This window comes from Pogoniulus pusillus, chromosome 6 (genome assembly GCF_015220805.1).
Source record: "Pogoniulus pusillus isolate bPogPus1 chromosome 6, bPogPus1.pri, whole genome shotgun sequence".
NCBI classification, from domain to species: domain Eukaryota; kingdom Metazoa; phylum Chordata; class Aves; order Piciformes; family Lybiidae; genus Pogoniulus; species Pogoniulus pusillus.
Genome location: NC_087269.1, coordinates 1,630,044 through 1,645,140, shown reverse-complemented (window position 1 = coordinate 1,645,140; position 15,097 = coordinate 1,630,044). Strand labels below are relative to the sequence as shown.

Here is a 15,097-nt window from a genome sequence, read left to right as displayed (position 1 = left end):
TTAGAGAGGAGGACATAGAGAGAAGGACTCAGACTGGAAAAGGAGGAATCAGAGAGAAGGACTTAGACTGAGAAAGGACTTAGAGAGAAGGACTCAGACTGGGAAAGGAGGACTCAGACTAAAGAGAGAAGGAATAAGACAGAGAGGAAGAACTAGAGAGGAGGACATATAGAGAAGGACTCAGACTGAGAGAGAAGGAATTAAAGAGAAGGACTCAGACTGAGAGAGGAGGAATTAAAGAGAAGGACTCAGACTGAGAGAGGAGGAATTAAAGAGAAGGACTCAGACTGAGAGAGGAGGACTCAGACTGAGAGAGGAGGAATTAAAGAGAAGGACTCAGACTGAGAGAGGAGGATGAACTTTTGTGAGAGTGGTGCAACTTTAGCCCAGGTTGCCATGGAAGTTACCCAAATTGTGGAAGTAGCAAACTAACTAAAATGTGAGTGTGCAGAGCTCTGGGAAGGTCTGTTGGCAGAGGTGGGAGATGTCCCCTCCTTAGAAACATTGCAGGTCAGGTTGGAAGGGGCTCTGAGCAACCTGATCTAGTTGAAGATGTTCCTGCTGGCTGCAGGAGGTTGGAGTAAATGACCTTGAAAGGTCCCTCCTGACCCAAACCATTCTCTGATTCTTTGTCATTCCAGCTGAAAAAGAGACAGGAAAAGAGGAGGAAGCCTCAAGTTAGAGCAGAGGAGGTTCAGGGTGGCAAAGCTGGCAGCCTGTGGGTTGGACAGGGGCACTCTGTGCTGGGTTAAGAGGTGGCTGGAGGGTTAAGAGCACAGAGAGTGGTGGTGACTGGTGCCACATCCAGTTGGCAGCTGTCACTAGTGGTGCCCCCAGGGAATCTCTCCTGAGCCCAGTCCTGTTTATATCTTCATTGATGATCTGGAGGAGGGCATTGAGTCTTTTGCCCCTGTGCTCAGCACTGCTCAGGCCACCCCTGGAGTCCAGCTGTGTCCAGTTGTGGGCTCCTGAATTGCAGAGAGCTGCTGAGGTGCTGGAAGGTGTTGAGAGCAGGGCAGCAAGGCTGGGGAGGGGCCTGGAGCAGAGCCCTGAGAGGAGAGGCTGAGGGAGCTGGGGGGGTGCAGCCTGCAGCAGAGGAGGCTCAGGGCAGAGCTGATTGCTGCCTGCAGCTGCCTGCAGGGAGGCTGTAGCCAGGTGGGGTTGGGCTCTGCTGCCAGGCAAGCAGCAAGAGCAGAAGGGGCCAGAGTCTGAAGCTGTGCCAGGGCAGGTCTGGGCTGGATGTGAGGAGGAAGCTGTTGGCAGAGAGAGTGATTGGCACTGGAATGGGCTGCCCAGGGAGGTGGTGGAGTGGCTGTGGCTGGAGGTGTTGCAGCCAAGCCTGGCTGGGGCACTTAGTGCCATGGTCTGGTTGGCTGGGCAGGGCTGGGTGCTAGGCTGGGCTGGCTGAGCCTGGAGCTCTCTGCCAACCTGCCAGTTCTGTGATGGCAGCACAGCCTGAGGGGGTGTCAGCCACTCCTGCCAGCTTGGTGTGATCAGCCAACCTGCTGCCCATGCCCTCTGTGCCCTCAGCCAGCTCATTGATGGTCCCAAGCACAAAACAACCTCCAACCCAACACTGTTACTGCAGCAGTTAATAAATGACACTCTCCAAGGTATCCCTGAGTGCTTTTCTCTGAAGTGGGAGCATGGGTGGGATGCTCCTGCAGCTCTCTCAGCAGACTTAGTTAATTTATATGCTAAATATTCCTTGTGGAGCTCAATCAAAGGGCAGGGCTGAGGTGCAGCAAAAGGGAAATGAAAAGAGACTGCCACAGATAAGATGTCTCCAGAGTGAATGCCAAGGGTAAGGAAGCAGAGGTGAGGCTCTCAATGGGGCAGAGCCCACCTATGGAGCTCCAGCTGAGGTTTCTCAGGCTGAAAACATCAAGAGACTTCTAAGCAGAGAAGGCAGTTGGTGGGGGAAGGAGATGGAGAGCAAAGGAGAGCAAAGGGATGGGAGCAGTCTGTGGGGGGTCAGAAGCTGTTCCCAAGCTCCTGACTCTGGGACTGAAGGGAAGTTACCCAAATACATAGAGAGAACAGTTTGGTGAGTTTGGAAAGCCTCCAGAGAAGGAGACTCCACAGCCTCTCTGAGCAGCCTGCTCCAGGCCTCTGCCACCCTCACACCAAACAACTTTCTCCTCCTCCTGCTCAGCTCAAACCTTCTCTCTTCCACTCTGCATCCATTGCTCCTTGGCTTCTTGCTCTGCACCCCCCAAAACAGCTTGGCCCCCTCCACTTGACACCCACCCCTCAGCTAGGGAGAGACATTGAGCAGAGCTCCTCTCAGCCTTCTCTCCTGCAGCCTAAGCAGCCCCAGGGCTCTCAGGCTCTCTGCACAGGGCAGATGCTCAAGTCCCCCACTCCCCCCCGTGGCTCTCTGCTGGACTCTCTGCAGCAGGTCCCTGTCCCTCCTGCCTTGGGGAGCCCCAAACTGGACACAGCATTGCAGCTGTGCTCTCAGCAGGGCAGCCTCCCTGCAGGCAGCTGCAGGCAGCAATCAGCTCTGCCCTCAGCCTCCTCTGCTGCAGGCTGCACACCCTCAGCTCCCTCAGCCTCTCCTCACAGGGCTCTGCTCCAGGCCCCTCCCCAGCCTTGCTGCCCTTCTCTCAACACCTTCCAGCACCTCAGCAGCTCTCTGCAATTCAGGAGCCCACAGATGGACACAGCTGGACTCCAGGGGTGGCCTGAGCAGTGCTGAGCACAGGGGCAGAAGAACCTCCCTTGTCCTGCTGCCCACACTGCTCCTCAGCCAGCCCAGGATGCCATTGGCTCTGCTGCCCACCTGGGCACTGCTGCCTCAGCTTCAGCTCCTCTCTGCCAGCACCTCCAGGGCCCTCTCTGCCTGCCTGCTCTCAGCCACTGTGGCCCCAAGTTTTGTATCATCAGCAAACCTGCTGAGTGTCCACTCAAGCCCAAAGGTCATTAATAAAGCCACTGAAGAGTGGACACTAAGAACAGCAGGCTGAGACCCAGCCAGGCCTGCTTGAGCTGCAGCAGGACCACCATTGACAGATGAGAGCTGAAGACAGAAGAGGAGCCCAGCCAAAGACAACTCTTTGCACAGCAGAGGAATAAATACTCACAGCCAAAGAGGAGGGGGGGGAGGGAGAAGCCAGCCCTCCACTGACAATTAAAGCTGGACCTGTACTCCTGAGCTCATCAAATGAAGGCAACAGCACCATAATGAGTCTTAATCAAATCTGATCTGGTACAAACACTCTCCTGAGAGCTGTAGATAGCCTAATGATGAGACAAAATGCAGCCCCTTCTAATTAAGTGGAAATAGGATTAATTGCTGTGGAGGTCCCAAGACCTTCTTTGAGCACAGACCTGAGTACCAGTGGGAAATCTCCTCCCCTCATTGAGAAGGATGATGTCAGCCCTGGGACCCAACTCTGCTGCTTGGTGAGACTTAGACTGGGCTAGAGCTAGAGATAAAATGAGATGAGAGGAAGAAGCACTCAATTAACCCAATCTCAGGCTGAAAGAATCATAGAGTCAGATTGGGCTGGATTGGAAGGGACCTCCAAAGCTCAGCCAGTCCAAAACTCTGCTCCCAGCAGGGACATCCTCCACTAGAGCAGGTTGCCCACAGCCCTCTCCTTCAGCCTCACCTTCAACATCTCCAGGCATGGGGCCACAACCACCCCCCCAAGCAACCTGTTGCAGTGTTCCAGCACCCTCCTGCTGCAGAACTTGTTCCTCACATCCAAGCTCAATCTGCTCTGCTCTACTTTGAAGCCATTGCCCTCGTCCTGTCCCTGCAGCCCTTTGCAAACAGTCTCTCTGCAGCCTTCTTGTAGCCCACTCAGGTCCTGGCAGGCTGCTATGAGGTCTGCCTGAAGCCTTCTCTTCTCCAGGTTGGACCCCCCCCATCTCCCTCAGCCTGTCCTCATAGCAGAGCTGCTCCAACTCCCTGATGATCTTCGTGGCCTCCTTTGGACCTGCTCCATCACTGAGCTGCACTGGAGCTGCTGTTAGACCCCACCTGCAGCACTGCCTCCAGTGCTGCTTCATTTGAACAGCTTCAGCTCCTTCTGCCCCTTCTTTCTGCACCACAGATCAGTGGAAATCAGTATTTTTTTTGTCTGCCAGAGTTCAAAGACAAAGGAAAAGAAGGAAAAGATCACTGGGAGTGGTCAGCATGGATTCACCAAGGAGGAACAAAGCTTGACCAATCTGACAGCCTTCTGTGATGCTGTGACAGGCTGGGGAGAGGAGAGCAGTGGATGTTGTCTGCCTTGGCTTCAGCAAGGCTTCTGCCACTGGGTCCCAGAGCATCCTCCAAGGGGAGCTTAGGGAGTGTAGGTCAGGTGGGTGGACAGTGAGGTGTGTGCAGATCTGGCTGAAGGACAGAGCTCAGAGGGCTGTGACCAATGCTGCAGGCTCTAGGGGAAGGCCTGGAGCTTGTGGTGTTGCCCAGGGTCAGTACTGGGTCCAGTCTGGTTCAACATCCTCATCAATGACCTGGATGAAGGCACAGAGAGGCCCCTCAGGCAGTTTGCTCCCACCAAAGTGGGAGCAGTGGGGACAGCCTCAGGCTGTGCTGCCATCAGTGAGACTTGGCCAGGCTGGAGAGCTGGGGGAGAGGAACCTCATGGAGCTAGCAAGGGTAGAGTCCTACACCTGGAGAGGACTTCTCCAGCCTAAACACCCCCAGCTCACCCCTCAGCTGCTCCTCCTCCCCAGCCCTGCTCTCCAGCCCTTCCCCAGCACTGCTGCAGAGTGAACCATGAACTCTTTCCTCCCTGTACTACTCTGGAGGCCAATCTGGGGTGGTGGAATACTGCAGCAGGCTGCCCAGGGAGGTGGTTGGGGCACCAGAGCAGCAGGAGGAATACTTCCACTCTGCATTATCTAACCCTCTTGAACTGGGAAGCACATCCCTAGCTCCAGCAGCTCCTCTGAACACCTCTGAACCACTCCACTGCAACAATTACCTTTGCTCTCCAGTTTTAATTAAGCAATTCACTCAGCTGAAAACTAATCAGTGAGTTCCTCTTGCCTGCAATAAGCTTTTCTTCCAGCCACTGGCCACAAAAACCAGCTGAATTCTACCCACCCAACACTGGCAGCCAGATCTGAAGCCAGTTTGGCTCTTCAAGGACCTTTCTCTGGTCTCACAGTTCTGCAACCTTTCCAAAGGTACCTCAGAGTTATAGGAATCACAGAAGGTCAGGGGCTGGAAGTGACCTCAAAAGCTCATCCAGTCCAAGCCCTCCCTGCCAGAGCAGGATCACCCAGAGCAGATCACACAGGAAGAAGGAAGAGAAACAAAGATTGCTCCAGGATCTGTCCTGCTGAGACCTCACCTGCAGCACTGCCTCCAGTGCTGTTTCATCTAAACATGAGGAGGAATTCTTTCCCTTGGGAGGGTGCCAGAAGCCTGGAACAGGCTGCCCTGGGGGGGTTGTGGAGTCTCCCTCTCTGGAGGTATTCCAGACTTGCCTGGCTGTGTGATCTGCTGTTGGTGAACCTGCTCTGGCAGGGGGGAGTTGGACTGGGGGAGCTTTTGAGGTCACTTCCAGCCCCTGACATTCTGTAACTCTGTGATTCCAGCTCTGGTGCCCCCAGCACAAGGACATGGAACTGCTGGAGCAGGTCCAGAGGAGGCCATGGATCAGAGGGCTGCAGAACCTCCCCTATGGGGACAGGCAGGGAGAGTTAGGGCTGCTCAGCCTGGAGAAGAGAAGGCTCCAGGGAGACCTCATAGAGGCCTTCAAGTACCTGAAGGAGCCTAAAAGAAAGCTGGGAAGGGACTTCTGATAAGGGCTTAGAGTGATAGGATGAGGGGGGATGGACTGAAGCGGGAAGAGGGGAGACTGAGACAGGAGATTAGGAAGAAATCCTTGCCAGTGAGGGTGGGAAGACCCTGGCACAGGTTGCCCAGGGATGTCCCCTCCCTGGAGGTGTTCAAGGCCAGGTTGGATGAGGCCTTGAACAACCTGAGCTGGAGGGAGGTGTCCCTGCCTATGGCAAGGGGTTGGAACTGGATCACCTTTAAGGTCTCTTCCCACCCAACCCATGCTGTGATCCTGTGACATGGTCTAGAGTTAGATAATGCTTGGACTTGATGATCCTGAAGGTGTTTTCCACCCACAGTGATCCTGTGCTTATTTCACCTATCATTCAGGTTGGAAAACACCTCTAAGGTCATCCACTGCAACCTTTAACCCACCACCACCATGCCCACTAAACCATGTCCCCAGGTGCCACATCTATAGACCTTTGGAACACCTCCAGGGATGGTGACTCCACAACATCCCAAACAGTTTCCTGCTGACATCACAAGGGAATATGGAGAGCAGAACCCAGCAGGACTGAAGGAAAAGCACTTCACAGAATCAGGCAGGTTGGCAGAGAGCTCCAGGCTCAGCCAGCCCAACCTAGCACCCAGCCCTGCCCAACCAACCAGACCATGGCACTAAGTGCCCCAGCCAGGCTTGGCAAGAACACCTCCACCACCTCCCTGGGCAGCCCATTCCAGTGCCAATCACTCTCTCTGCCAGCAACTTCCTCCTCACATCCAGCCCAGACCTGCCCTGGCACAGCTTCAGACTCTGGCCCCTTCTGCTCTTGCTGCTTGCCTGGCAGCAGAGCCCAACCCCACCTGGCTACAGCCTCCCTGCAGGCAGCTGCAGGCAGCAATCAGCTCTGCCCTGAGCCTCCTCTGCTGCAGGCTGCACACCCCCAGCTCCCTCAGCCTCTCCTCACAGGGCTCTGCTCCAGGCCCCTCCCCAGCCTTGCTGCCCTTCTCTCAACACCTTCCAGCACCTCAGCAGCTCTCTGCAATTCAGCAGCCCACAGCTGGACACAGCACTCCAGGGGTGGCCTGAGCAGTGCTGAGCACAGGGGCACAAGAACCTCCCTTGTCCTGCTGCCCACACTGCTCCTCAGCCAGCCCAGGATGCCATTGGCTCTGCTGCCCACCTGGGCACTGCTGCCTCAGCTTCAGCTCCTCTCTCCCACCACCCCCAGGGCCCTCTCTGCCTGCCTGCTCTCAGCCACTCTGGCCCCAGCCTGCAGTGCTGCTTGGGGTTGTTGTGGCCAAAGTGCAGAACCTGCCCTTGGCCTTGTTCACTCTCATCCCCTTGGCCTCTGCCCACCCATGCAGCCTGGCCAGGTCCCTCTGCAGGGCTCTGCTACCCTCCAACAGCTCCACAGCTGCTCCTAGCTTGGTGCCATCTGCAAACTCACTGCTGCTGGACTCAAGCCCCTGCTCCAGGGGGATTGATAAAGATACTGATATTGATAAAGACATTGACCAGGACTGTGCCCAGCACTGATCCCTGGGGCACACCACCAGTGCCAGCTGCCAGCTGGATGTGGCTCCATTCCCCACCACTCTCTGGACCCAGCCTTCCAGCCAGCTCTTGACCCACATCAGAGTGAATCTACCCAAGCCAGGAGCTGCCAGCTTGGCCAGGAGCTGCTTGTGGCAGATGGTGTCAAAGGCTTTGCTCAAGTCCAGGTAGACTACTTCAGCATGTGGCAGCTGATTCTAGAAGCCCCAAAGGGCCAGGACAGAGATGGGACAAGCATTTTCTGCTCTTAATTCCTTCAAGCACCAGAAAACCAGGCAAGTTTGGGCTGGTTTATTTTTTCCCCTCTATTTAAATCCCCTAAAGCCTCTTGACCTTTGCACAGCAGCTGAAAATGCAGCAAGTTTAATCACTCTTCATCAGGAGGTGTTTTTTTCCCACTGTTGCTCTTCCAATCTCAAGCCTTTCATTAAGTTGATTCAGTGATTTGAGAAGTAGCAAATCAAAGAGGGGAGGGGGAGGAAAAATCCCTGATTTTTGGATGCTGCAAAGCTTCCAATTCCACTGAAAGAGCTGTGGCAAAACAAATGCTGCAGTGGCAAAAGCTGAACCTTGCTCCAAAGAGGTTTGCTCCTTACCTCAGCCTTGCGAATGCTTTCTCTGGCTTCATCTATTTTCTGCTCCAGCTCTGCTCTGGTTTGCTCAGACATCACAGGGCCATGGCATTCCAGCTCCTCAAGGGTCTGTCAGAGAGCAGAAAACACTCCTAAGGTGTAGGAAACCCTTCAAAAGTCATTTCCATGATGAATAGGCACAAGCTCACAGGAGGTTAGGGGGTGGCAGGGACCCAAGGCTGGACAATGCTAAGACAGATCACAGAGGAACACATCCAGACAGGCCTTGGAAGGCTCCAGAGAACACAGTACTCAAGGTGTGGCCCTGAGCACAGGGGAAGAAGAACCTCCTGACACTCCAGCTGGAACAGGAGGCTGCTGTGGAGGGCAAAGGCAGACCTGGGAGTCACTCACAGCAAAGCAGGAGCTGTACTTTTGGATTTAGATGGGACCACCAAAACATGCTGAAGGCATGGATCCACTGGAGGGAGTCCAGAGGAGGGCCACAGAGATGATCAGGGGCTTGGAGCACCTCCCTTAGGAGGACAGGCTGAGGCAGTTGGGGCTGGAGAAGAGAAAGCTCCTTAGAACAGAGGACCTTAGGGCAGCCCTCCAGTACCTGAGGGGGACTGCAGGGGAGCTGGGGAAGGAATTCTGACAAGGGCAAGTGGTGAGGGGACAAAGGGAAATAGTTTTAAACTAGAGCAGGACAGATTTAGCCTGAAGAGTAGGAAGAAGCCCTTTAGAGTGAGGCTGGTGAGATGCTGGAACAGGTTGTCCCAGATCAGCTGTGGACAACTCCCCCCTGGAAGCGCTTAAGGCTAGGCTGGATGAGGCTTTGAGCAACCTGGGCTAGTGAGAGGTGTCTCAGGGTGGTAGGAACTAAGTAACCCTTAAGATCCTTTCCAACTGAAGCCATTCTATGCTTCTGTGAAGCCGAGAAGCTGGAGGAGCTGCCAAGCTGGCAGCTTGAGCTGTGTGCCACTCAGAAAGGCCAAGACGCCAGGCGCAGGCTGCCCGCAGAGGCACCAGCACCAAGAAGGATTCCTCTTGCATGCAGTGGGGAGCTGCAACAGACAGGAAGCTGCCAGCCAAAGCCAACCTCTTCCTCACCTACCCTCTGACTGTGGATGATGTTCTTGTGCTCACGAGCCACCCGGGTAGCCCACTTGCGAGCCTCCTTGTTGAGGCTGTGCTCCTCCGTCGTGCCAGTCTCCGACTCCAGCTGCCTGCTCTGCAAGAGAGAAGGAGAGGATGAGCCTGGGGCTGCCCCTGCAAGCTTCAGCCACAGCACAGCTTTCTGATCTGTTTAGCAGCCCAGGATCTTCTTTCATGCAGAAGGAGGAAGATTCAGCAGCAAGTGCCCTCCTTAGCATCTCTGTGGTGGTACCAAACCCAACACAGACCCAGCAAGTGCCTTCCTTAGCATCTCTGTGGTGGTACCAAACCCAACACAGACCCAGCAAGTGCCCTCCTTAGCATCTCTGTGGTGGTACCAAACCCAACACAGACCCAGCAAGTGCCCTCCTTAGCATCTCTGTGGTGGTACCAAACCCAACACAGACCCAGCAAGTGCCTTCCTTAGCATCTCTGTGGTGGTACCAAACCCAACACAGACCCAGCAAGTCCCTTCCTTAGCATCTCTGTGGTGGTACCAAACCCAACACAGACCCAGCAAGTCCCTTCCTTAGCATCTCTGTGGTGGTACCAAACCCAACACAGACCCAGCAAGTCCCTTCCTTAGCATCTCTGTGGTGGTACCAAACCCAACACAGACCCAGCAAGTCCCTTCCTTAGCATCTCTGTGGTGGTACCAAACCCAACACAGACCCAGCAAGTCCCTTCCTTAGCATCTCTGTGGTGGTACCAAACCCAACACAGACCCAGCAAGTCCCTTCCTTAGCATCTCTGTGGTGGTACCAAACCCAACACAGACCCAGCAAGTGCCTTCCTTGGCATCTCTGTGGTGGTACCAAACCCAACACAGACCCAGCAAGTGCCTTCCTTAGCATCTCTGTGGTGGTACCAAACCCAACACAGACCCAGCAAGTGCCTTCCTTAGCATCTCTGTGGTGGTACCAAACCCAACACAGACCCAGCAAGTCCCTTCCTTAGCATCTCTGTGGTGGTACCAAACCCAACACAGACCCAGCAAGTGCCTTCCTTAGCATCTCTGTGGTGGTACCAAACCCAACACAGACCCAGCAAGTGCCTTCCTTAGCATCTCTGTGGTGATACCAAACCCAACACAGACCCAGCAAGTGCCTTCCTTAGCATCTCTGTGGTGGTACCAAACCCAACACAGACTCAGCAAGTCCTTTCCTTAGCATCTCTGTGGTGGTACCAAACCCAACACACATTCAACAAGTCCCTTCCTTAGCATCTCTGTGGTGGTACCAAACCCAACACAGACCCAGCAAGTGCCCTCCTTAGCATCTCTGTGATGGTACCAAACCCAACACAGACCCAGCAAGTGCCTTCCTTGGCATCTCTGTGGTGGTACCAAACCCAACACAGACCCAGCCAAGTGCCCTCCTTAGCATCTCTGTGATGATATCATGTTGGGAGAAGTCACCTATGAAAGGAAATCAAAGCTCACACAGAGAATTCACAATGGCTGGAAGGGCAGATGGAGAGCAGTGCCAAGTGGTGGCCCTCAGGGCTCTGTGCTGGGAGCTGTGCTGTTTAGCACATGGATTTATTTAGGCACATCCAGTCCCTAAGGTACCAGCAATGCTTAGCAGCAGCTAAAGGGTCAAGAGGATGGGGACAGAAATCCTTTCAGTGATGCTCAGCCACAGGACAAGGAGCAAAGGGCACAAGCCATGAACACAGCAATTTCCAGGAGGTTGCAGCTGAAGATGAGGAGCAACTTGTTTGGTGTGAGGGTGCTGGAGGCCTGCAGCAGGCTGCCCAGAGAGGTTGTGGAGTCTCCTTGTGTGCAGAGCTTCCAACCCCCACCCCGGGCACTGTGCTGCTGGGCAGGCTGCTGTGGGTGCCCTGCTGGAGCAGGGGAGGTTGGACTGGATGCTCTCCAAAGCTCCCTCTCAACCTCACCATGCTGTGAGATTCTGTGATTTGACCTCATTTTTATCCCAGCTTGCTGAAGTAAGCATTTTTCTGGGGGGTCCAGCTTCTTCCACAGCTCCCAGCTGAGTCTGAACAGCTGCAAATCCAAGTGGAGTCGTTTGACATTGCCTCTCCTCTACAAAACACCTCCCAACCCAAACCTTCCACGTTCCCATTGCTCTTGCTCCTCACTCAGCATCTCACTCTCAGCAAGAAAGAATCCAGACTCCTTTTAAGTTGCTTGATAACCTCCTCCCAAGTGTGTTTTCTGCTTTTAATCTCTTTATCAGAAGCACTTGACCAGGAAAATGAATGCAAATGTTATGGCTGCTCCTCAGGGCAATGCTAATAGAGATAAAAAATGGCATGGATTGTGGCTGCTTCAGAGGGGTTGGATTAGTCCTGCATAAAGCAGCAGTGTGCCCAAGAAGACCTCAGCCCCTTGCTTACAGGTCTAAAAGCATCATAGAATCAGAGAACCAAGCAGGCTGGAAGAGAGCTCCAGGCTCAGCCAGCCCAACCTAGCACCCAGCCCTGCCCAACCAACCAGACCATGGCACTAAGTGCCCCAGCCAGGCTTGGCTGCAACACCTCCAGCCACAGCCACTCCACCACCTCCCTGGGCAGCCCATTCCAATGCCAATCACTCTCTCTGGCAAGAACATCCTCAGCCTCCCTGGGCAACCTGTGCCCCAGCCAGGCTTGGCTTCAACACCTCCCTTTTTTCCTCAGAGAAGGTGCAGAAGCACTTGGCAGAATGTGGCCAGGGGCCTGGAGTAGCTCTGTGAGAGAGCAGTAAAGGCTGAGAGCCCTGGGGCTGAGAGCCTGCACAAGAGCAGCCCCAGAGGTGGTCTGAGCAATGCTCAGCGACAGCTCAAGGGGCTGCAGGGGGCAAGAGGATGGAGCTGGCATCTTCTGAGTAGTGTCCAGGGGCAGGACAAGGGTCAAGGGGCACAAACTGGAAGCCAGGAGGGTGCAGCTGCAGATGAGGAGCAACCTCCAGGGAGGCTGTGGAGAACAGAAGCACAGAATGTGATCAAAGATCACATTCTGTGCTTCTGTCCTCCACAACCTCCCTGGGCAACCTGTGCCAGTGTCTCACCACCCTCAACCTGTGCCAGTGTCTCACCACCCTCAACCTGTGTCAGTGTCTCACCACCCTCACTGCAAACAACTTCTTCCTAACATCCACTTTCCATCTCCCCTCTTCCACCTTCAATCCATTCCCCTCATCCTGTCACTCCCCAGCCCTTGTCAGAAGTCTCTCCCCAGCTCTCCTGTAGCCCACTTCAGCTCTTGGAAGGCTGCTCTAAGGTCAGCCTGGAGCCTTCTCTTCTGCAGTCTGAGCAACACTCCCAGCCTGCTGCTCAGACAAAGCAGATTTGGTGACACTTTGCACTTGCATGCTCCACACAGGCTCACAGGATGTCAGGGGCTGGGAGGGAGCCAAGGAGATCATCCACTCCAAACCCTGCCAGAGCAGGACAATCCTATCTAACACAGAGCACACAGGAACACATCCAGACAGGCCTTGAGAGGCTCCAGAGAAGGAGACTCCACAACCTCTCTGGGCAGCCTGTGCCAGGGCTCTGGGAGCCTCCTTACAGGAAAGAAGTTCTCCCTTGTGCTGAGCTGGAACCTGCTGTGCTGCAGCTTCCATCCATTGCTGCTTGTCCTGTCCCAGGGAGCAGTGAGCAGAGCCTGTCCCCCCCTCCTGGCAGCCTTCAGTTACTTACAAACATTGATCAAATCCCCTCTGAGTCTTCTCTTCTCCAGACTAAGCAGCCCCAGGGCCCTCAGCCTCTCCTCATCAGCCATGCCCTCCAGTCCCCTCATCATCCTCCTAGCCCTCTGCTGGACCCTCTCCAGCAGATCCCTGTCCCTCTTCACCTGGGGAGCCCAAAACTGAAGGCAGTACTCAAGAGGAGGTCTCAGCAGGGCAGAGCAGAGGGGCAGGAGAACCTCCCTTGCTCTGCTGGACACATCCTCCTAATCCACCCCAGGATGCCATTGGCCTTCTTGGCCAGCAGGGCACTAAGTGCCCCATTCAGTCTTTCCTTCAACACCTCCTTTGATCCCAGTCTATGCATTCCTGAATCCAACTCAAGACTCCAGCACCTGAATCCAGTTCCCATCTGCTGCAGAGTCCAGTCTGGCTCTTCCCCAGTGCCTGCCCCCAGCAGCCTCAGTGGTGATGGAGGCATCACTGCCCTCAGAGCTTGGGTTTGAGGCTGGTTTGGATCTATTTGGACCTACTCCATTGTTATTATTTCCATCCCAGCTGCTTCAGTTTCTTTCCCAACCATCCAGCCTCTCTCCCTCCCTCCTTTTCTCTTCTCTTTGGGATGCAGAGGAGGGGGGTCACAGAATCAGAGAATCAAGCAGGTTGGAAGAGACCTCCAAGATCATCCAGTCCAACCTAGCACCCAGCCCTGCCCAACCAACCAGACCATGGCACTAAGTGTCCCAGCCAGGCTTGGCTTCAACACCTCCACACAGAGCCTCCATCATTCATCCCAACCCTTGCCATGGCTTCCTCACTGTTGAGCCTTAGTTTTGTGTCCTCACATGAGACAGAACCGAGCACAGTATTCAAGATGAGGTCTCAGCAGGGGGAAGACAACAGCAGCCTGAGGGGAAAGTCTACTGCCAGGTGAGACCTCCCTTAAAAACAGGAAGAAAAACCTCCAGAGCTCAGTGTCAGCTTTTTTGTTGCCACTCTCTGGCCATTTCCTCACGTGCTGGAAGCTGAGTTCAAGGCAAAAGAGCCCTTCCCAAACAGGAAAGGCAGAAAAGCTGCCTCATTTCCTTTCCATTTCACCCTGTGCCTATGCCTTGGGCTTATCTGTGCAGGATGGGGGCAGCACCTTTGCAGCTGGAGAGACTTCCACAGCCTGGCTGTTAAGCAGCACTTCCCCCACGGGAGGATGCTGGATGATTAAAGTGCCACTAGCTGTGGGCTCCAGTGCAAGGGCAGCATCTGCTGAGTGGGGTTTGTTTTCTGCTGAGGCTAAAGGTATTGCACAGAACTTCAGCATGGTACAGGTTGGAAAGGACCTCTGGAGAGCATCCAGTCCAGGCTCCCTGCTCCAGCACCCACAGCAGCTTGCCCAGCAGCACAAGGACCAGGGGGGGTTGGAAGCTCTCCACACAAGGAGACTCCACAACCTCTCAGGGCAGCCTGCTCCAGGCCTGCAGCACCCTCAAACCCAAGACATTTCTTCTTGTGGTCAAACAGAGCCTCCTGAGTTCCAGTTTGTGCCCTTTGTGCTGTCCCTGGGTACCATGCAGAAGATGCCAGCCCCAACTTCTTGCCCCTCAGAGCCCCTTGTGCTCTTGCTGAGCATTGCTCCAGCAGGGCACCCACAGCAGCTTGCCCAGCAGCACAAGGACAAGGGGGGCTTGGAAGCTCTCCACACAAGGAGACTCCACAACCTCTCTGGGCAGATGACACCAAACTGAGTGGTGCAGTTCATGTGCCAGAGAGAGGGATTCATCCTGAGGGTCACAGAATCAGTCAGGGTTGGAAGGGACCACAGAGGGTCATAGAATCAGTCAGGGCTGGAAGGGACCACAGAGGGTCATAGAATCAGTCGGGGTTGGAAGGGACCACAAAGGGTCATAGAATCAGTCAGGGTTGGAAGGGACCACAAAGGGTCATAGAATCAGTCAGGGTTGGAAGGGACCACAAAGGGTCATAGAATCAGTCAGGGTTGGAAGGGACCACAAAGGGTCATAGAATCAGTCAGGGTTGGAAGGGACCACAAAGGGTCATAGAATCAGTCAGGGCTGGAAGGGACCACAGAGGGTCATAGAATCAGTCAGGGTTGGAAGGGACCACAAAGGGTCATAGAATCAGTCAGGGCTGGAAGGGACCACAGAGGGTCATAGAATCAGTCAGGGTTGGAAGGGACCACAAAGGGTCACAGAATCAGTCAGGGTTGGAAGGGACCACAAAGGGTCATAGAATCAGTCAGGGTTGGAAGGGACCACAAAGGGTCATAGAATCAGTCAGGGCTGGAAGGGACCACAGAGGGTCATAGAATCAGTCAGGGCTGGAAGGGACCACAAAGGGTCATAGAATCAGTCAGGGCTGGAAGGGACCACAAAGGGTCATAGAATCAGTCAGGGCTGGAAGGGACCACAAAG

At 54.6% G+C, this 15,097-nt stretch overlaps 1 protein-coding gene across 2 annotated transcripts in view; it reads right to left on the bottom strand.

Annotated features, from left to right (window-relative positions):
* The window catches only part of FCHSD2 (FCH and double SH3 domains 2), a 159,306-nt gene that overhangs the window by 20,612 nt on the left and 123,597 nt on the right, over window positions 1–15,097 (bottom strand). For both annotated transcript variants that reach the window (XM_064144185.1, XM_064144186.1), the window contains 2 exons: window positions 8,997–9,113; window positions 7,904–8,008 (listed from right to left, as the gene is read on the bottom strand). In XM_064144185.1, coding sequence (XP_064000255.1) covers window positions 7,904–8,008; window positions 8,997–9,113 — 222 coding nt within the window. The remainder of the gene's footprint in view (window positions 1–7,903; window positions 8,009–8,996; window positions 9,114–15,097) is intronic.